We start from the raw sequence: 22,748 nt of genomic DNA, 5'->3' as shown, positions 1-22,748 counted from the left end.
TAGGAATCTGGTTGGATTTTTAGCTGGAATTTAAACAAACTTCTACTTTGTGTAGCATGTGTTTCTTCACTTCTGCGTGAGGTTGCTTCTAACCGTTAGAAGCATCTCGTTCCCCGTCATGTAGCTTATGGCTGCAACAGGAATGGGGCCAGTGACAGGCACCGCCGAGAGCAGGAAATGGGGTGAATGTGCAACAGCAGCTGCTGCCACAACAATCAGTAAGTTCAGTCACAATTTCCCTGACACCTTCATGAAGGCAGCTCTGTGTGTGGCTCATGCTCAGGCCTATAATCACTGTCACGCTGTGCTAACAGCCCTCCTGGCTGCTGACTGCGTACAGAAGATCTTGAGAGCAGCCAGCCCCCGGAGTAAGAGTCCTGCTGGCAGCCTGGCCCGCTGAGGCTCCTAGGCACGCATGAGCTAAGCGTTGCGGTGAAAATCCACCTGGCACTCCAGCGGGGTAGGGTTGCCAGGCATCCGTTTTTTGACTGGAACGCCCTGTCAAAAAGGGACCCTGGCGGCTCCAGTCAGCTGTTAAAAGTCTGGTTGGCAGTGCTGTGGGGTCTAAGGCAGGCTAGTCCCTACCTGTCCCGGCACGGCGCTGCACCCAGGAAGCAGCCGTAGGCCCGGCTCCTACGCGGCGAGGAGGTGTACCCACTGGGCTCTGTGCGCTGCCCCCTGCCCCAAGCACCAGCTCCACACTCCCATTGGCCCAACCCTGAGCCCCTGCCCCAGCCCTGAGCCCCCTCCTGCACCCCAAACCCCTCATCCCTGGTCCTACCCCAGAGCCTGCACCCCCAGCCCAGAGCCTATGCGCCCTCCTGTACCCCAATCCCCTGCCTCAACCTGCAGCCCCCTTCCACGCTCCAAATCCCTCACCCCACACCCCAGCCCTGAGCCCCCTCCTGCACCCCAAACCCCTCATCCCTGGTCCTACCCCAGAGCCTGCACCCCCAGCCCAGAGCCTATGAGCCCTCCTGTACCCCAATCCCCTGCCTCAACCTGCAGCCCCCTTCCACGCTCCAAATCCCTCATCCCACACCCCAGCCTGGAGCCCCCTCCTGCACCCCAAACCCCTCATCCCTGGTCCTACCCCAGAGCCTGCACCCCCAGCCCAGAGCCTATGCGCCCTCCTGTACCCCAATCCCCTGCCTCAACCTGCAGCCCCCTTCCACGCTCCAAATCCCTCATCCCACACCCCAGCCTGGAGCCCCCTCCTGCACCCCAAACCCCTCATCCCCGGCCCCACCCCAGAGCTGGCACCCCCACTTAGAGTCCTCACCTCCTCCTGCACCCTAACCCCCTGCCCTAGCCCAGTGAAAGTGAGCCACCGAGTGACGGGGAATGCAGTGAGTGGGGGCGGGGCCTGGGGGAAGGGGCGTGGCTAGGGTGTTCCATTTTGTGCGATTGGAAAGTTGGCAGCCCTAGAGCTGGACAATTTTTTCCCCAGCGAATAGTAAATTCACTGGTTGATGATTTTTTCGGGCCACCAAAACTATTTGCAAATTGAGAACAAATTCAGCCAATAGGTTTGGCTGAAAATTTTTTTTTTTAGGAATTTGAAATGGTTCCTTTTGAAATGACTGGCTTGACTTTTCATTTTGAAATGATGCTTTGTTTTGCAATTGAATTATATTTATATTAAAAAAGGGTAAACGCTTCCCTCTCCCCCTGCTCTGATATAATGAAACACTGAAAAAAGACTGCTTAGACCTAAAGCAAAATTTTGTTCTTTTGTTTCAGAAAAAAAAAATCAGTTTTGGTTCATTAAACTGAATTTTTTTTTAATAGACTTTTTGGTTTGTCCCCAGGAAAAAAGCAAACCAAAAATTAAATCAATTATTAACTCGGCACTAAAAAGCACTTTAAAAGTCAAGGGGTTCTGTTTTCTTATCTCCCCAACGATGCTTTTTGCTGGTGGGGCAGGAATACTGAGAGAGAGAGATATCAAAATTTCAGCCACGTTTTTTCTCTAATACAGTTTATCGTTGTTTTTTATATAATCAAAATATTGTGATGCCCTAAAAGTCCACATATGTTCACATGTTTTTACTGCGTCAATGAAATACTTTTCCTATTCCTTAGTCAAATACATTGCAGCCATGTGGCTAAATGAATGTGAAGTGCTTTGTCTACCCAGTCCGTCTCTCCAGTCTTAGTCTTGTACAGATTTAACTGAATTTGGCTCAACAACCTCCATTTAATTATTTATCTATTTTTATGCAGATGTTTCCAATTATAGTAGCACAAATGGGGCCACAGGTAAGGAGGATGCGTTATGTCCTATAATATAGAATATCCTTGTTGTTGGTGCTATTGAAATTGAGAGTGTGTGCTTACGTCCATAACCATAATTTCTAGTTCTTTACAACGTATGCTTGAAAGTTCCCATCTAAGAAACAGGCATCATGAGAATGGGCAAAGTAGCATGATTTCTAGGATAAAGATCAAATGACCTTTCCTGTGACATTCAGGTCCCAACAACCTCTGAACTGTGTGTGTGAGAATGCATCACGCACAGCACTTCTGGCAGAGTGCCCAGTGAACACCCATATTCATCAGATAACCTTGTTTGCACAAGAATACATGTATTTTCACAAACATCAGCCAATCCAGGTGTTTATACTGACAAAAACCTGCTTCAGGTAGATGTATGTAGCTGAGTAAACCAAGAGGAGCACGAAAGGAACAAGTCAGAGATGAACTGAGAAACTGCAATTAGTAGATCGCTTTTCTGCTGCTTGCCCAACTCTAGTTTAAATATGCAATTCTGCAGCGGTTCCGCTTTCTCCTAAAGATGGACAATGGATAATACCAGTAAGTTCCTTATCAGTTCCAAGGCTACTGAGAAGAGAGAATTCAGGGCTAACTAAATCTTCTGATGCCAATAAGGGCTTATCTGCTAGAAAAATTGAACCCATTTAATGATATTGATTTCAAAGTCAATCACGTTAAACCAGTACAAACCCCTAATGTAGATGCCATTAAACTGTTTTATCTCTTGTTGTAATTGATATAACATTTGCAGGAAAGTCACAGAATTAAGTTAAATTGATTTAATCAGTTTAAGTGCAGCAGCACTAGGGAGTTGCATTGGTTTAACAAGATCAATTTCAAACTGATGTAGTTAAACCAGTGCAATTTTTCTAATGTACTCCTAGCTCCCCCTAAAGTCCCGATTTTAATTCTGAATGTCTTTCTGGCCCATATGGTCAAAAGGAAGAATCCATTGCATCTCACTTAGTGGACCTGTTAAGATTTTCACATCTTTTAAAGGTGAAAAGAAAATGTCTATACCTTAATCCCAATTTTTGCTAACTCCGATTTTGTGTTTCTTGGTTGGGTTCTAGGGAGCTGTGCCGGGCTCTGAGGACATGGTAAATAACCACTTTATTTTAGAATATGTGCTGATAAGAAAACTCAGTGCAGCATATAAACAGGGGAACTGCTGGACCGGATGACATGGCATCTTGTCTCGGACAGTGGCCAGCATGAGCTGCTTCAGAGAACTGCAAGAAGCTCCACAGTGGACAATAATGGAATAACCACAGAGGACATTTCTTTCTAGGCTTTAGAGATTGGATGCATAAGGGTTTGTCTCCCTTCTAAAAACAACTGGCATCCTCACAACTGGGGATGTTCTCAGTAGCCTTAGAAATGTTTCATCTTTTATAAAAGAATCTTTTTAAACCTCAGTGATCTCTTATGGCTGAGAGTTCCAGAGGCTAGTTAGGTGTTGTAAAGAAGTATTGCTTTTCATCTGCTTTACCTTAACTGCCTTGCAATTTCATTGAAAACCCCTGTGTTCTGCAACAAAACATGAAGTCTTTATCTCGTGAAGCTTTCTCTACTTCCATCACCAGATTCTGGAAGAGCAGTTCACGTAACATTCATCAGTGATGTTAACGTTCATTTTACTGACCTAGCGTAGACATGGTTGGATGTTGATTCATTAGGGCTACTGTTTTCACTTAGTGCACTAAGCTGGCCCAAACCGGCTTCTGCTGTCAGCAAATTTTCCCTCAGCTTGGGACATAACATCAGTAATCACCCCTCCTTTGGGGAATTAAAATTTGTGGGACTGCATGTCTACTGTTCACCAGTACTGTTCACCAGATAGAGTAAACAAAAATAATCAGAGCCTTCATTTTGAAGGTACATAGGAAAACGATCACCATGAGTATAGACAGAGCTCTGGTTTACTTAGATAGTCTCCTTACTGTGAAAACCTGTAGCTATAATTGGATTAATCTGTACCTTCCATGACGCTTAAATGTTTGAAGACAAAAAAAGCAGAGTAGAGTATTAGTGATAAAAATAATTCTGTAAACAGCACATAGGCACATTTATCAGTCAGCAAACATTGAAATTTCATGTTTTACCGTATGTTCCCTTGAGTGTTTCAGTATAAACCAAATTATACCTGCGTTCCCATAAAAGATGCATTACAGCCTGTAATCTCACAGTGTATTTGAGCACTCCACAGAATTTCAGTGATTGGAAATTAAGAGGATTTTCAAGGAATATGGCACTCGTATTGAATATGTTGTTGATTCACTGCACACTATTTCATTTCCAGGAGCTAAAACTAATTAGCAATTCTCCCAACATATTTCTGTTCCAGATAGAGCTCTGAAATTTAAATGACTGGAGGCTGATTATATGCCTCCTAGACACAGATTTTGCTCTGCCAGTAAGTCATATCTGTCTATCAAACTATAAGTTGTTCATTAGCATAAAACATCAAAAAACAATCTGTCATTCTCTTTGGATTCCATGCATGGTATCTGGTGTGATTATACTGCACAAGTTGTACATCTGGGTTTATACTGACAAGATAACAGCTGTTTACGGTCAAGATCTAGGACCAGATTTTCAGAAGTGCTCAGCGTCCTGAAGCTCCTATTGTTCTCAGTAGGAGCTACCAGCTGCTGAACTGTTTGGGAAGTCTGGCTCCTCATGGCTTTATTTCTCTAAAATTCAGATAATCTCAAGATATTGTAGAGGTGGTATAGCAGTTTATTCCTTCTTAACAAAGTATGTTCATTTAAGAAATATATCTGCATCCTTTGCATTTTAAAAGTATATAACCCTCAGAAGAAAAATTGCAAGGATCGCAAGCGTTTCCTATACTAGTTGCATGTTTTTTTCCATTTTGTTTATCTAGTCACACCCATTCCGTTGAGTGAACAATATCTAAAGAGTCCAAAAGCTGAAACTGAAGAAATCAGTCAAACCACAGACACACTTTCCTGCAATGTCCATGTTCTTCATTACACAGATTACGTGTGCGCTCTCTCTCATAGGACAATACCTCTAGTGGCATTTGATTGAGCAAATTAGCACAGGCTAGAGTAGCTATAACCACAGACGTTCACATGATCAACGACCATGCTGTTAAGACATGTAGGGTGAGATCCAAGCCTCACTGAAGTCAATGGCAAAACTCCAATTGACTTCAGTGGAATGAGGCTTTCACCTGTAATTTTGCCATGACACACCTAAAACACAAAGGCATATAGAAAACACAGAAGCCACACTAAGTATTAACGACTATTTTTGTTGTTTGAAATATATTACATACAAGGGGTGGGATTTTCAAAGGTACTCAGTGTTGGCCTAACTATTTCCATGGATATCAATGAAAGTTTTGCTTGTTATCTTGAGAGCCACAGCTGAAATCATTCACCACAGTGGTTCAGGGGCATTTTCAACAACCCAGGACCTAAACGACAGCAGTGCTGCCTTGACCCAACTTCCTTCAAAAATCTTCCCCGGCAACAAATTATGGCTATTGAGTAAGAGCTTAGCTGCTACCCAGCTAAGTGAAGAGAGCCTCCTGTACTCCTCTAAGGACTTCTCATTCTCTGTCATCAGTAGGTCTGATGATACACAATAGAGTCACCAATACAGACATACCTACTTATCTGGCCTCCACCTGAATAGTATCAAATGCTTCCCGAGCATCAGACAATAGACATAAGAATAGCAATCTCTCCATTCTTTCACAGCCAGCAGGATAATAAGTTTGATATTAGGGAGGATTTATTGTGTGCTTATGGTCTTGATGAAAGAAAACCAAGCCAAGGTGTCAGTACATTTTCTTACATTCCCTGATCCTTAAATTATTGATACATATTTGCAATCTGAATTCCATCAAGTTTTAATCAAGGGGAATCATAACATGGTGCTGAGCATCACTTCTTACGTAGATCTATTAGTGTCAGAAATGAGCATAGTACTACAGAAAACAAATCCTCTGCTTTTGCTATTCACTGAGTAAACTCAGTACAACTATGGTGAACCATGTAATTAATTTTGGCTGCATGGGCTCCTGCCACCACACTCTTCATCTCCGTGGTTGCAACGAAGACCACATGAGACCCAACAGGTGAGCTCTTCATGCCATTGCCATCTGGACAGGACTCCAGAAACTGTACTCAGTGACTCAACCAGGGCTCAGGAAGGTTAGGTGCATTATGGGTTTGTGCCTTACTTTGAAGCATCCAAAATGAGTCACTCACAGAGGCATGGTAGCACACATAAGGGACTAAAGGTGTGCTATGTTCCTATGAATGTCATTAAGTCACCCACAGGAAACAGACTATGAAGGTACATTTTAACAAGGATAGCTGGGATCTTCAAAAAATGCCTAAGGGAGTTAGGTGACCAAATCCCTTTGAATTGGACACCAAACTTCTCTGAGCCCTTTGAAAGATCCAGAAGATACTGGAGGGGAAGGAATATCCAGTGGCCAGAGTTAGTAGTTAGTCCAGTCCCTATTCTTGGACTCAGGGCACTCAGGTTCAATTTCCTGAATGACCGTGGCCGAGTCACTTAGCTGCTCTGTGCCTCAGTTTCCCATCTGTACAATAGGGATAATAGCACTGCCCTGTCTTAGAGGGGTGTTGTGAGGATAAATGCATTAAAGATTGTGAGGTGCTCAGATACTATGGTAATGGGCAGGCACAGAAATACCTCAGATGGATAAGACTTTTTATAGAGAAATAAGGATTTTTCTTTTCAATGTAATTGTAAAACAGGACATGTGAATTCAGTGTTAAGGATGCAGAATTAAACAGCTCAAATCAGGAAATGGGAAACTGGGGGCTGAACACACAGTTCTGACTCTGCCATTATGTGTTCACAGTTTATCTTATATATAGGCTTGGCTCAATTGGATTTTTTAAAATCATTTTGGTGCATGATATCTCTGTTTATTTTTAAGCCATTTAGATTTGCACAGTTGTGGGAAATTGTGTGTGTGTGTGTGGGGGAGACAATGGGGGATCAGATAATTATTTAATGACCCTAGATGTGAGACTCAAACAGTTAAAGCTTTATAACCATGGAAACACAAAGTGCCACCATCACATCAACATATACAGCGTAAGTAGCCTTAAATCAAACACTAATACGTTCTCAAGCAGCATTTTGCTTACTTTGCCGATCTGTAAATACCAACGATCATCTATGGAAATATCGATTTTATCCTGTGTAAAGTGAAATCGGCATTTACGGACAAAAGTCTAATCCTTCCAACCCTACTCATATATAAATGTGAATCTAATATTGCAGAAAACGGTGATTACGTTCTGTCACATTATTTGACAGACAGGGTGTTATCACATAGACTCTGGAAGGGCCACCTAGACCAACCCCCTGCGCTGAAGCAGGACCAAGACTTTAAAGTTTGCATTGTAATGATGCATGGGAATAGGGATTAGCGTAATTACTCTAATACAGAGTAAGTGTAGCACAATTCAATGCTATAAACCATAGATTGTCCATCTGTGGGCCTGTGACCACACCTTTTCTCCATGGCTAGTTGAGAGTGGGATCCTGAACTCTATAGCAAGAGAGGCCCTACATTGTACTCTGTTGTCGTAAAGGATCATGGTATGAAGAAGCTAAGGACCACAGCTATAAACATTGAGAAATGCAATCAACAACCTTGGGAGAATTCTCGACATGACCACTCCAGGCAGCATTGCTGAGCTCTCATTTTTTCATATGCTGACGCCATGATATTTCTTTAATGACGTTCTTGATTTAGAAGAAAGAAAAGGAGGACTTTTGGCACCTTAGAGACTAACCAATTTATTTGAGCATAAGCTTTCGTGAGCTTATGTAAAGTGATCTCTTTACATAAGCTATTACCAGCAGGAGAGTGGGGTGGGGGGAGAGAAAACCTTTTGTAGTGATAAACACCCATTTTTTCATGATTTGTGTGTATAAAAACAAACATCTTCTGTATTTTCCACAGTATGCATCCGATGAAGTGAGCTGTAGCTCACGAAAGCTTATGCTCAAATAAACTGGTTAGACTCCAAGGTGCCACAAGTACTCCTTTTCTTTTTGTGAATACAGACTAACACAGCTGTTACTCTGAAACTTGATTTAGAAGAATGCTCCATCTGTGACATAATTTATTAACACTCCCTCGTCCTTCCCAACATGGCTACATCTCCTTCCATCTCTCTGCAGTACTATAAATATGCCTTGCCCCTGCACCCTCCACCTCTGCTATCACAGCAGACGGCTCTTCAACTGCAACAACCTCGATTACAAGCACAAAATCCTTTCCCACAACCAACTCAGATGCCTGCAAGGCAAGGCCGCAGAATGAAGTGCACCAACCATGTCCAGCAGGGACAGCCATCACTGCAGCTAGGAGAACTGCCGGGAGTCCAAGAACAGCTGGTTCTAGCTAGCAGACAACAACAGGCCATTTCCATCTGCATCTACTCCCTGATCCAAAGCCTACTGAAGTCAACAGGAGTCTTTCCATTCACTGCAGTAGGCTTTGGATAGGGCCTGTACAGTATTTAATAATTTGGATGTACCTACATAAAATGAAACCAGTCAATATTTATTTCCAACTGTACGGGGAGCAGTTGGAGACTCAGCACCACTGAAAATCAGGCTACTTGTTATGTGCCCACGTTGGGAGAGATGAAGTAGGCAGGCTGGGCATGAGGGGTATATGGGGGGACTGGAGGAATCCATTGGCATAACCTGATACAAAGGGCCAGTCCCTTCTTTGCGGGCAGAAGATTTGAAATGCTCTTCTACATAGCCTAATAAAAACACTTTACAGTCACTCAACTTTGGGAAAAATATGTGCGTCTATAACCGTAACAGGGCCGGCTTCTCAGCCACAGAACATCAGTGTGGCTTCATTGACTTTTATAGACCATGCTGACTTACACCAGCTCAGTTGGCAGCCTGTAAATTGGAGGGGGGAGGGATAGCTCAGTGGTTTGAGTATTGGCCTGCTAAACCCAGGGTTGTGAGTTCAATTCTTGAGGGGGCCATTTAGGGATCTGGACCAAAAATTGGGGATTGGTCCTGCTTTGAGCTGGGAGATGGATTAGATGATCTCCTGAGGTCCCTTCCAACCCTGATATTCTATGACCCTCCTTCTAGCTGAAGAGGGCTATATGCAGGTCCCTCCAGCACCCATCATGCTCCAAAGATGAGAAGGGCCAGATTGAAATTCCTGTTTCTCCAAAAGTCAGAGGTTTTTCCCTCCAGAGGACAGGATTTCTGATAATGACGTCACAGCACAGGCTGATCTCTTCCCAGGATATAATTCTGGAAATGCCGTTATCACCTTATTTCAGGGAATAAAGGAATACAAGATGACAGAAGCTCATAGTGTGGAGGAAAGTCAGGTAGCAAAACTCCTACCCCTATAGGCAGAGGTTCTCTAGCCAGGCCAAACTTATCTGGCCGGTGTAATGTATAGTGAAACCTTACTTCTTTTTCATTGCCTTGGTCAGCTTAGTTCAATCCTTATTAGCTCTTAGCATTTAAGGTCTGTTTTATTTATTGTGCAATTTTTTTATTATTATATTGCAGTTACCAGCACTAGAGTATTCAGAGCAACTGGATCAGGCCATAAGTAGAGATATTTATTTTATGTCTTGCCTGTTAACCAGAACATGATTATCTACGTACCAAAGACTTACAGGCAGACCCTTAACTGGTGTAAATTGCCATGTTGCTGTTTGGGAGCTATGACCAACTGGAGAGCTGCCTCTTTCTGTACTATATCTCTAACAGCAAAACAGAAATTCAAAAGAGCATGTGCAAAATATCCATTTTCAATGCGGGACATAAATTCCCTTCTGTTTGCTACAAGAGTCCAAATGTTTGTTTGTTTGTTACTAAGGTATCTATGATATATTCATCATTCTTTGTGTATCTTTCTTGCATTTATCAGAGCAATTGTGTTATCTACCATTTTGTCTTGTGTTGCACTGCAATATTGTTTCCCTTTTTTCGTTTCTAAATGTACCCAGGTATAGATCAAGTAGCTCAGCAAGACCCGATAGAACAGCCACAAAGAAGCTTCTTCCTATCGCCACCCCACAATTCATTCTTTGCTCTTGTGCCGCTGTCTGATTTTAACATTTTTTTCTTAAAGCAGACAACTTTTTTTAAACGATTACTTTCTTTTATGTCCAGCTTTACCCTGGGCTGTATTATGCGCCCTATACAGCAAACCAAGGAGCAAGTCTCTCTCTTTTTTCCTCAATCCAAGAAAAATATTAATTGAACTATTACAGTTGAAACACATATAAATGAAAGGCTGAGATTTTCAAAGCCATTAAAGGGATCTGGGTCCCCAATCCCCCTAATATTTAACGGCAACTGGGCAGTCAACTCCCTTACGCAGCTTTGAAAATCTCAGCCGAAGTTTTAACAACAGCAGAGAATTGTGTGCACTAGTCTAGACTGATCCAGGCTTTGATATGTTTCCTGTGGGGTCCTCCTCTTAGACTTGGCATCACAAGCTTCGAAGAAATGTGATAAAAACGGGTTCACGTTGATAAATCTATTGCCACTAATAGACACCACACTCTTCCTCCAAGCCTTACAATAAAGTACTCATCTCCATTCCCATTACAGCTTATGATCTCTTAGCAGATCGAACACCACAGGCCTCCCAGATTATCTGGGATTTTGAAGATGTATTTATGTGTATTTCGGGGGAAGAGTTACACATTTTCCCACCTGTCTTTTTAATCCAGTGTTAAGCAAAAGCTCTATGAACCTTGTGCCAAAAAGCTTGCTCTGCCAGAGAGTGTATATACAGGGCTTACTTCGAACTTTACACAACTTAAATTATTACAATTTATATGTCATTGACAGCCACTTTACACACCTGAGCAGTGTAAAGGGGCCTTAGTGTAAATGTGAATCAGGCTTTAAGGCCCAGATCCTCAAAGGTTGAGCTCACAATGATTTCAAAGGGAATTTAGGCACCTAAATACCACTGATGATCTTGGCTCTGGTGTCCCATCAATGACAAAACCAGAGGTGAAAGTAAGCCCTTACAGTCTGGTGCGTTGTACCGGCAAGAGCCGGTACACAGCCGACCCTATCGGCAGGGGGCAGCTTCCCCAGGCCAGCAATTTAAAAGGGCCCTGGGCTCCGGCTGCTGCCCCGGGCTCTTTAAATCGCTGCCAGAGACCCAGGGTTCCCGGCCACCACCACAGCTATCGCTATCATGGGATTCCAGTGGTGATTTAAAGGGCCCTGCCCCTTCCGGTTGTGGCCCCACCCCCCTGTTCAGGACCCTGGCCCTGCGCACCGGTAAGTCCCTTAAGTTACTTTCACCCCTGGACGAAACAGATAGGATGACCTGAAACCCTTGAACAGAATTTTAATGTCCTTCAACAGAAAAAGTAGTAGTTTGGGGTTGTTGGTTTTTTTTAAAGAAAAATGGAGCAAAAATCCGTAAACAGATCTGATTAGGAGTATAGGAAGATGGAAAATACTCCTTTCCCATACCTTAATGAAAAAGCCACAGAAACATTTTCTTTCATTAACAAGTGTGAAGAATTAGTAGACAGAAGACAGACAGACAGACAGATACCCCTGTGGCTGCGTGAGAAAGGTTTCTATTGCTTCTGCCTGCTCTGTGATTAGACGGCTGTCAAGCCAGCAGCTTTCATCAATTGCATGAAAACCACAGATATCGAGGCTTTTGTCCAAGCATGGCTGCTTTCTGCACCGCTGGAGCAAGTCTGACTAACCAGGATGATGGGAATGTGGTGAAACAACCTGGGTTTTTCAGAGAGGTGGAGGAGGTGCGCCTGCCTATGGGGACATGGCTCCCGGTTCTATAGGCATGGGCGCTGGATTTGGATGCCACAAAACCCAGCCCTGCAGGGAGATTTTACTGTTGAGGATGATTCACCAGCCACAGCACTCAAACCAGCAGTCCAAGGAAGGTTCAGCTTGGTTCCCCAAGGAGTCTCCCCACTTCCTGGAGTTAATCTGGCAGGTCCTGGAACTGCTGTCATCCTTCCAGAGGGGACCCCAGTGGGCCAAGAAAGCAACAACAATTTGCCAAGCCCGGGTGGTGAACCTGCAGCTCAGAGCAGAGGATCTTCAGGGGCTACTCCAGCAGCTGCCACCCCTGAAGTAACTCAAGCGCTCTCTGATAGTTTCATGCCCTTTGGTGGCGAGAGCACGCTGCCTCTGGATATCCAGCAAGGAGCTGCTGTGGATCCTACCTTGCCCCCTGATGCCCAACATATGCTCGTGGCAGGGAATGAGGCCAACAGTTCATACAAGATGCCTGGCATTTCCAAGAGCCCTGAGTGTACTGAAGAAACACACCACTTCTGTAGTGTTCATGTATTTGCTATACCTGATGCACTGGCAAAAAGATCGACAGTCTGCTTCTATGGAGTGAGGAACAGAGCATTAAATATGCTAATCAATGTAGACAGCCATGGAAATGCTGGTGCAACCTTTTGCTTTTTAATCTTAGCTGCAGAAAAAATTACCGACCTAAACAGGATAATGGTTCATACACGAAATTCTGCTGTTCATTACTGTCAGTTTTCTTTTCTTTATTTCAGCACAATTTCAGGTGCTAGGGGAGTGCTCATGTGTATAAAACCGACACGGCGTCTGATAATCATTATTATTCATTAAACCCCCGACTTTAGAGAACGGAAAGGCATTCAGAACCACAAACTGTTTCATTAAAATTGTGAGTGTGTGTAACCCAGGCCCCAGCTCTCACTAGATGTCTTGGTCTATTCTATTGCATTGATAATTAGGTGGCGTGTAACAAACTTTTAATGAATCATGTAAGTGTTTGTTACTTTTTAAATAAAAGTAACTCAAATAAAGCATTGTTCTCATGGACTGAAGGGATGGCATGTGGAGGGAGCTCCCTGTCATCCAAAATGCACCCAGCCAAACTCTCACCTTGCATCAGAAAGGTGCATAAAGACAATTTCAGCCTGGCCCTGGCTAGGATAATAGAATTTCTGCCCTATGATTTTCATTTGCTGTTCAGGGTTGCACTGTCACCAAACACGATCAGTGACTAATACAGTTACACACATGTGAATACACTTAAGAAAAGGCCACAACATAGTGAGATGTGTGCTGTATTTACAATCTGGCATCAAGTTCTAAAGAAATTGTAAAATGACTCCAGCGATGTCGCCAGTTTGAACTTTAATCCGTCACCCCAGGCGGCCAGCACCTCTTGAGGGCAGGCTGTGTCAAGAATTGGAGATTTAAAACTTTTCTGACACCCTGGTCAAACAATGTGTGTGTTGGGGGGGTACCATTGTCTGGGACCCCGCGCTATTGCTATTTACAGCTGTAACCTATCCCGTTGCAAGGAGCGCTGCTCTTGAGGTGTGTTGTGCTAAGGAGTTGTGCTGGCTGGATGTTGCACTGGGGGACAGCAGATTCATTACACAGCTTAGACATTCAAATAAAGTTCCCAGAGGCAGTGATCTGTGCCCACCTAATCCGCATGCTGTGAGTGCACAGAGAAACTCCAGCAGAGACTGTCTCTCCCCATGCTGTCCCTGCACATGGCAGTATCTTGGGTTGGTAGAGTGACAAGGAATCAAAGGCAGGAGGATGATGTGGGTGAGGTAGAAAGAGGCTGAAAGCCGAGGGCTGCTGAGAGAGGCAGACAGAAAAAATGTCAATCAAAATGGAAAGGGAAATGGGGAGACTGTATTTAGAAAGAGAGACAAAAAGGGTAAAGAGAACAGCAATGGGAAGGGGGCAGTAGGAGAGAACATGGATACAATCCTGAGGAGAGAGAGATGCCAGCCCTCATTATAGAAGCAGGGACATTGGGGTGGGGGGCCCCTCAGGTACATCCCAAATGGAGAACTGATGCTTCCAACAGTAAAAGGTCCCCCACCCCTGCTTGGATCAAAAGAGACGTTCAATCTGAGAGCAGTGCCTTGGGGATAAACTGTCACATTTTGAACAAAAGACTTGCTCCAAGCTGTTCTGCCTCAGCCAGTGATATGTGATATAGCCTTTGTACGACGCGCTTTCCCTACCCCTGAAATTCCACCAAATCCATCCAACCCCCCTGAAAAGCCATCCGTCCTTCCACACTCCCGCCCAGACCCTTCAGACTTTCTACCCTCGCCTGAGTGAACACCCTCCAGCTCAGCCCCGCCTCAGAAAGGGCTGAAAATGCTAGGAAACAAAGCCAGCCCTAGCATTCTAGGGGTGCTTCTGCGAGGCATATTTTTGTTGCTGTCCTTCTCCCCTTTCTCAAAGAGAAACCAGTTCCTGTACCACACGATCACCCCATTAGGCACAGGCCCAGCCTAACAGGCATGAGGAAGGCCAGCAAGAGAAGTGCTTGGGATTAAAAGTGCACAAAAATACTGTTGGTTTTATTGGTTCGCTGGCTGTTCTCAAAAATGGGGGGGGAGGGAGGGGGAAGGGGACGGACGACGGGACTCCTTGTGGGTCAACTTAAAAATGATTTTTTTCAGTATTTCTGGCAAATTGAAAAACCAGAAAAAAATTCACTTTGGGTCAAATGAAGCATTCAGGACGTTTCACTTCAGAGGACTCCCCCAGCATTCCCCGCTGTATTTTCCACTGTATTTTATTAAACCCAGTTTTTGCAGTTTCTAACTGGGGTGGGGCAAGAAATCATGCATATCTCTCTTCACATTGAGGAAAAGAGCGGATTTACATAAGAACAAAAGAACGGCCCTACTGGGTCAGATCAAAGGTCCATCTAACCCAGTATCCGGTTAGTGGCCAATGCCAGGTGCCCCAGAGGGAATGAACAAAACAGGGAATCATCAAGTGATCCATCCCATGTCGTTTATTCCCAGCTTCTGGCAAAAAATTTATGAGCTTATGCTGTGCAGATTTTTCTCTGCAGCGCAGGACAGTATTATTTGGGGTTTACCTCCCAAAAGGGGTGAGCACGTGAGTGCTGGGGGAGTCCTCTGACACCGAGCTGACTTCAGTCTGTGTCTGCAGCAGGGTGTGGCCCTATCTGCGTGTGTGCTGGAAGAGGCCGGAGAGCCTAATCCAGCAAAGCGGAGAGAGGGAACCCAGGCTGGTTGAGCAGGAGAGGCTCAGTGAAATCCCAGTAGATCAGGTGGCATCCCAGAAGGGGGTCCAACCTGTCGCCACATAGACTTGGGTGTTGCAAATTTGTGTCTATTTTGTCAAACTGTCTCATTTGAAGGAGAAAAACAAATTGGAAATGCTCAAATGGTTCATTTCAATATTTCTGAAGTGAAACATCTTGAATGCTTCATTTGACCCAAAGTGAATTTTCTTCTGGTTTTTCAATTTGCCAGAAATACTGAAAAAAATCATTTTTAAATTGATTTATATAAATCTCCCCACTGTATTTTCCACTGAATGCATCCGATGAAGTGAGCTGTAGCTCACGAAAGCTTATGATCAAATAAATTTGTTAGTCTCTAAGGTGCCACACGTACTCCTTTTCTTTTTGCGGATACAGACTAACACGGCTGCTACTCTGAAACCTGTCATTATGCTTGTGTACAATTCTTCAATAAGCCACTAACATTGTTTGGCGTCATCCAATGTAGCTCATATGGTCAATATTCCCAGCTTCAGATACACAAATGATACATGCATACAAATTAGATATTCACATTCAGTAAATCATAACCTTTCCAATGATACCTTACATGAGCCATCTTGAATAAAGTACATCTCAGTTCTGTCATAAGCATATTTCCATAAAGAATATGGAGTGTAATGTCACATATGGTTTTCAGCGAGAAAGAATTTCAGCACAAAAAGTTTCTCCCAGTTCCATTCAAGACATATCCCCAAATGTAACTGTCTCATTTACATTGCTGGTGTGGGTTCTTCATGTTCCATCCCAAAGCTGCCTGATGCAGAAATGGAACCCAGCTGCCAGTTCCCTTCAACCCCGAGCAGACACCCCCAAACTGGTGGTATGTTCTATAATTAGATCTCACCACGCTAGTAACAAATGTGAATGCCCAAAGTACTACAATAGTCTTATAATGGAGTCACAGACAAGTCCCCTTCCACATGTCTATCTTGACAACCAGGCAAGTTGAACTATGTGATGAATGGTCACTTACACCAAAAATCACAAAATATTCAGGTTACACCCAGTCCCAAGAGACCAGTCACTCATCCAGGTCAATTTGCATCCTAGATCTCACACCAAAGACAATGCTGGTAGAAAATTCTATAGTAATCTAACTAAAGGTTTATTAGATAGGAAAAAGGAATGAGAGATATTGAGAGGTTAAAGCAGATAAAAATATATGTACAGGCGAGTCACAATCCATAATGTCAAAAAGTAGCAGAGAGGTAGTAAGCTGCCAGTTTCCCAAAAGTCTTCTAGGGCTACCCAGAAAGATAATGGAACAAATAACTATGCAATCAATTTGCAAACATCTAGAAGATAATAACACGATAAGTAACAGTCAGCATGGATTTGTCAAGAACAAATCGTGTCAAATCAACCTGATGGCTTTCTTTGACAGGGTAACAAGCCTTGCGGATGGGGGGAAGCGGTAGATGTGGTAGATTTTGACTTCAGTAAAGCTTTTGATACTGTCTCTCATGACCTTCTCATAAATGAACTCGGGAAATACAACCTAGAGCTACTGTGGAGCTACTATGAGGTGGGTGCATAACTGGTTGGAAAACCGTTCCCAGAGAGTAGTTATCAGTAGTTCACCATCAGGCTGGAAGGGCATAATGAGTATGGGATCAGTTCTGGGTCCAGTTCTGTTCAATATCTTCATCAATGATTTAGATAATGACATAAAGAGTTTGCGGACGATACCAAACTCGGAGGGGTTGCAAGTACTTTGAAGGATAGGATTAAAATTCAAAATGATCTGGACAAACTGGAGAAATGGTCTGAAGTAAATAGGATGAAATTCAGTAAGGACAAATGCAAAGTACTCCATTTAGGAAGGAACAATCAGTTGCACACATATAAAATGGGAAACGACAGCCTAGGAAGGAGAACTGCAGAAAGGATCTGGGGGTCATAGTGGACCGCACGCTAAATATGAGTCAACAGTGTAACGCTATTGCAAAAAAAGCGAATATAATTCTGGGATGTATTAGCAGGAGTGTTGTAAGCAAGACACGAGAAGTAATTCTTCTGCTCTACTCCATGCTGATTAGGCCTCAACAGGAGTATTGAGTCCAGTTCTGGGCACCACATTTCAGGAAGAACGTGGACAAATTGGAGAAAATCCAGAGAAGAGCAACAAAAACAATTAAAGATATAGAAAACATGACCTACAAGGGAAGATTGAAAAAATTAGGTTTGTTTAGTCTGGAAAACAGAGGACTGACGGGGGACATGATAACAGTTTTCAAGTATGTAAAAGGAGGAGGGAGAAAAATTTGTTACAAGGAGGAGGGAGAAAAATTGTTCTTCTTAACCTCTGAGGACAGGACAGGAAACAATGGGCTTAAATTGCAGCAAGGGCAGTTTAGGTTGGACATTAGGAAAAACTTCCTAACTGTCAGGATGGTTCAGCACTGGAATAAATTGCCTAGGGAGGTTGGGGAATCTCCATCATTGGAGGTTTTTAAGAGCAGGTTAGTCAAACCCCTGTCAGGGATGGTCTAGATAATACTTACTTCTGTCATGAGTGCAGGGGACTGAATTAGATGCCCTCTCGAGGTTCCTTCCAGTCCTAATGATTCTGCGATTCTATGATTCTAAATCTGGGACTCCCCGCAGTGTTCCCTCCAATTTTTTACATCTGTGTGCGGAATGAATTTTGTTATGTGCACCAGTATGGAGGTGATGTGTGGGGCTGAGGCGTTTGGCGTGTGGGAGGGGGATCAGGCTGGAGCAGAGAGTTGGTGTGGGGGGGTGAGGGTGCAGGCTCTGGGGTGCAGGTTCTGGGGTGGGGCTTGGGATGAGGGGATTGCTGTGCTGGAGGGGGCACAGGAGAACGGTAGAGGGTTGGGTGCAGAGGGTGCGGGCTCCAGGTAGGGGTGCAGGCTCTGGGGTGGGGTGCAGGGGCTTGGGGTGCAGGCTGCCCCCGGGCAGCTTGGGGCTGGGTGAGTGGCACCTCTCTCCAGCCATGACAGCTCCGGCAGGCCTGGGCTGGGTCAGTGGAGGGGCTCCTCTCTCTGGCAGCTCTGGCTGGGCTGCGCCAGGCTGTGCTGGGTGAGGGGCACCTCTTCCTGGCAGCTCTGGTGGGGCTGGGCTGGGCTGGGCTGGGTGAAGGCACCTCTCCCAACCTGCGTGGCCCTTGAGAGCCTACTGCACAGCCACGCGGCCGCACTGCTTACAGGGAACTTAGGCTCCCCGTCTTCTTGTTCAATTATTCTACGCTGTTAGAATCCAAACAGTCCAGGGATAAGCATTTTTCCTCTTCTCCATATTTATAGCTTCTTCTCACAGAAACCAAGCTGACAGCAGCAGTTCCCACACAGGTCCCTTCATGGAGTGCGGGGGGAGGAATGCGCGTAACAAAGTCTTTGATCCTTGATCTTCCACAATGGCTCATATGCATTTAACGAACAGGATTTAACATCTTCCGATTAGAGCCCATTTGTAGTACACAAGGCTTTTCCCCTGCTTGATAACTTACATAATCACAGAGGTTTACAAAGCAAATGCTTGCTCTCGCTTTCTAACATGGGGTATAGCTGAATGAGAATAATACATGCTATGTCCTACAGCCATATCTTAAAACACCAAACACATTCTTTTCAGTTCAACATCTAGTATCTATTTTGATAATGCTAACACACAGGTAAGCCAGACTGGCTCCCAGCTAAGCATTTGTAAGCGTTCAGTGAGGCCTGGGGCCTTGGCATGAGCTGGCGCCTAGTCTGCCAGCGTCACGGAGCAATTGCATAGAACATAAGGAGAGGTGTAAAGTTAGGGGACCCCCAGTGCTTAATTTGTGCCAGAGCAGAGCCCCCGCACTTCCAGGGTTGGCAGTTCATAGCCTCGGCACCTCTGGGCTGGCTGCATCAGTTATGAATGTAAAAAAAATTTCTTGACCCCTGGTACCTCTTTCATTACAAATTAAGTACCAGGGACCTCATACTGTGGTGAAGTGCATGGCATAAGGAACTGAATGGAACAGAAATGAGTTAGAGAACAGGAAAGGCAGTGTGGGCCAGCTGATTGGATTGGGAGTCATAGAATCATAGAATATCAGGGTTGGAAGGGACCTCAGGAGGTCATCTAGTCCAACCTCCTGCTCAAAGCAGGACCGATCCCCAATTAAATCGATCCATTACTGGATCTACTGTGGGATCTTGAGCAAGTCATTTGATTGGATTGGGAGTCAGGAGACTTGTGATCTATTACTGTATCTACCATGGGATCTACTGGATCGACTCTGATCTACTGTGGGATCTGCTGGTTCTACTGTAGGATCTTGGGCAAGTCATTTGCCACTGAGCATCCCTAGAACACCAGACATTCCGGTACTTCTGGGAACGGCATGGACTCCCCGTTGCCTGCGTGACCCTGCCCCCTCCAGCATGATCTTGCACGCCTGGTGCATATGAGCTCATGCTGCCTAGAGGATGCCATTGTGAAGAGCTCAGCAGTGCACTCTTCAAGATGGCATCCCATGTCCACAATGACCAACAAAGCCATGTCTAGTTTTGTCCCAATACCAGATGGGGACAACCATAGACAAAGAGGTCTATCCAGCTTAAAACCAGACTAATGGCCTGCCTGGGTGCACTGTAAAAATAATACTATTCTGCACAGACTGGATTGAGCCATATGAGCAGAGAAGAAGAACTGGGCAGAGATTGGCCCCTTTATTTATCGGAGGCTTATTTCTGCCATCCTTATCTATGCTAAAAGCACCTGACTCCACGAGGAGTCTCGCTGTAGTCAACAGGACTACTTGAAAGAATAAAGTATCACTCTACATGGGAGAGGTGCAGGATAGGATACAGAGCATCATTAGCCCTAGATTGAATGCATTACAGTAATGCAAGGAACGGACTGGGAGCTTCGTGAATGGTATCTGGAACTGCTGGGCTGTTCAGATGCTCCTTGTGGGGGCCAAGCATCCCGGAGAGATAGTGACTATATAAGAACCTGTTCATCTGGGGACTTTAATAGTCTGTCTGAACTGGATTCAGAAAGATATAAAGTCAAATATACTGCAGTTGCATGAAAGTAGCTAGCAACTGTCTTATTCCTGGCCCTTCTTATTAGGCATCAGCGTGAGACACCTCCCTGATTGGTGCCTCTGTGATAGAGATGGGCCTCAACCACAGAATTCACACCAGCCTCTGGATCCAAAATTCATCACCAGAACTAGTCTTTTCAGAGTGTGAATCAAATTGCCAAACCCAAACAACATGTGACCCAGGTCATTGCACAGACCTGGCCAGTAGAGAAATTTGGATTCACACCCAGGTTTGGTTTCTGAATCTCTGCTATGTGTGGGGTGTTAGGATCCTGGATTTTGATTTGCAACATTTACTGCAGAATTTCTGGGGTTCAGAAAGTAGCAACGAGAATGATCTAGGGTCTAGACAGCGTCTTAATATGAAGAGAGATTGAAAAGGTTGGAACTGTTTACCTTACAGCAGTGGTTTTCAATTTTTTTTTCATCTGCAAACCCCTAAAAATTTTCAAATGGAGGCGTGGCCCTCTTTGGAAATCTCAGCCATAGTCTGTGGACCCCCCGGGGTCCATGGACCACAAATTGAAAATCACTGCCTTACAGGAGAGAAATAAGAGGGAACATATTAAAATTATATAAAGTAGTGAATGGTCTAGGAAAGGTAGATCAGGAGCTTCTGTTTAACCTGTCTTGTAACACAGGAACAAAGGGATGTTCAAGGTGGGACATTTCTAACCCGATAAAAGGCAGGACTTTTTCACACAGTGTGTAATTAGACTGTGGACAACAGGGACCAGATCCCTGGGTCCAACCAAGCTGTACTTGTTGTGGGACCTGAGGTTGGGGAAGTAACCTTACCCTTGAGCCTGCTCTAAATTACCCCTGTTAATATAGTCCCCGGGAGATTGCACCCTCAGCTGGGGATAGCCAGAGCACATTGCCCTCTAGCTCCACACCAGCAACGCCTCCAGGTGTCTGGACATAGCGTCGGCGACGCAGCAGGAGGTAGACCCTTGGGGGATCACCCTGCACACCAGGAACCCCCAGCAGATCTGTTAAAGCCGTTCTCCAGCCCACTGGGGAAGCACAAAGGGAGCCGAGTGGGGCAGGGGCACAGGCAGAGGGCTACTCTGTGGGTTAGCTACATACCCAATGTACAAAGCTGCCGAGCGTACCGGGTGTCACCAGAAGTGCACTGAGCAGTTGCACAAATCGAATAATACTGCAATACCACTGGTCCTGCCATATAGCTGGCCCAACGACACACGGGCTGTATGAGAAATTTCACCAGAAAGTCTGCTCTGCCTAAATTTGCAGCCCAGTTTGCAGCTTGAATGGAGGCATACATTTACCAGCCACAGGGAACACTGTGCTAATCTAGTCTGACTCTTGAATAAACACAGGCCACAGACTCTCACCGGGCCATTCCTGTACTGGTGAGAATTATTCTTCCCTATTAACTAAGTAAAAGAGTCCTCTTAGCATCCATAGATTATAAGGCCCCAGGGAACAATTATGATAATTTATTCTGATCTCCTGCATAACACAGGCCACAGAACTCCCCTGAATTCATGCTCTACTTTGAACAGGAATAGCTTTTAGGAAAACTTCTGACCCTAATTTTAAAGTAGCCAGAACGCTGGTGAATGATTCCAATGGTTAATTACCCTCCCTGTTAAAAATCTGCCCCTGATTTCCAGTCTGAATTTGTCTAGCTTCAGTTTCCAGCCATTGGCTCTTGTTACACCCATGGACTTATCTGCATAGAATCAATCCTCTATCTTTGGAGGATAATTACCCATAATTAATTAGGAGTATTAGCAAACTGTATGCCGTGCTACCAGCTTACTAATAAATGTCGGTGTTTGTAAACTATATAACCAGCGCAGCTGTTTTACGGACTGATTAAATAAGGTCAGCTGCCATTAAAAGCAGAGAGCTTTGCATTGTTACCTCTTTTAGCTAGAGGAGCAGCCTGTGAATGTTACTGTTCTAAGCTGATTTTTTGAACTTGTTATTAAACCTAATAAGAGACTTTCATCTGGCAGTTCATATAACACCACATTCTAAACCATACACTGCCAGATGTTGGGTCGAAACCTAGAATGATATGAGGATCATGTTCCTGACCGCTGATTGGTTCTGCAAATTTGGAACAGCATTTAAATGTTGCCCTGCTAATAGCTTTTAAACAGAAATAAAATTATCTCACCCATCTCAGCTATGGTCCCAAGAGAACTTTCTAAGATTTATAGGTGATACATTTATTTTTCACAATTCCTTCAAACTTTTGAAATTTAGAAATCCGTTTTTCCCCAGGTCCAAAAGAAA

At 44.4% G+C, this 22,748-nt stretch overlaps 1 protein-coding gene and 1 pseudogene across 1 annotated transcript; both read left to right on the top strand.

The window, feature by feature from the left end:
* The first annotated feature begins 5,378 nt into the window (after nucleotides 1–5,378).
* Nucleotides 5,379–9,951, top strand: LOC140911982 (ameloblastin-like; annotated as a pseudogene).
* A 2,170-nt stretch (nucleotides 9,952–12,121) lies between these two features.
* On the top strand, nucleotides 12,122–12,617 carry LOC140911981 (ameloblastin-like). The gene is given in 3 exon segments (XM_073346138.1): nucleotides 12,122–12,158; nucleotides 12,161–12,574; nucleotides 12,577–12,617. Coding segments are annotated over 3 exon segments (492 nt in total).
* Nucleotides 12,618–22,748: the final 10,131 nt, after the last annotated feature.

The sequence above is a fragment of the Lepidochelys kempii genome, chromosome 5 (genome assembly GCF_965140285.1).
Source record: "Lepidochelys kempii isolate rLepKem1 chromosome 5, rLepKem1.hap1, whole genome shotgun sequence".
In the NCBI taxonomy this organism is placed as follows: domain Eukaryota; kingdom Metazoa; phylum Chordata; order Testudines; family Cheloniidae; genus Lepidochelys; species Lepidochelys kempii.
This window is presented reverse-complemented; position numbering and strand designations above follow the sequence as displayed.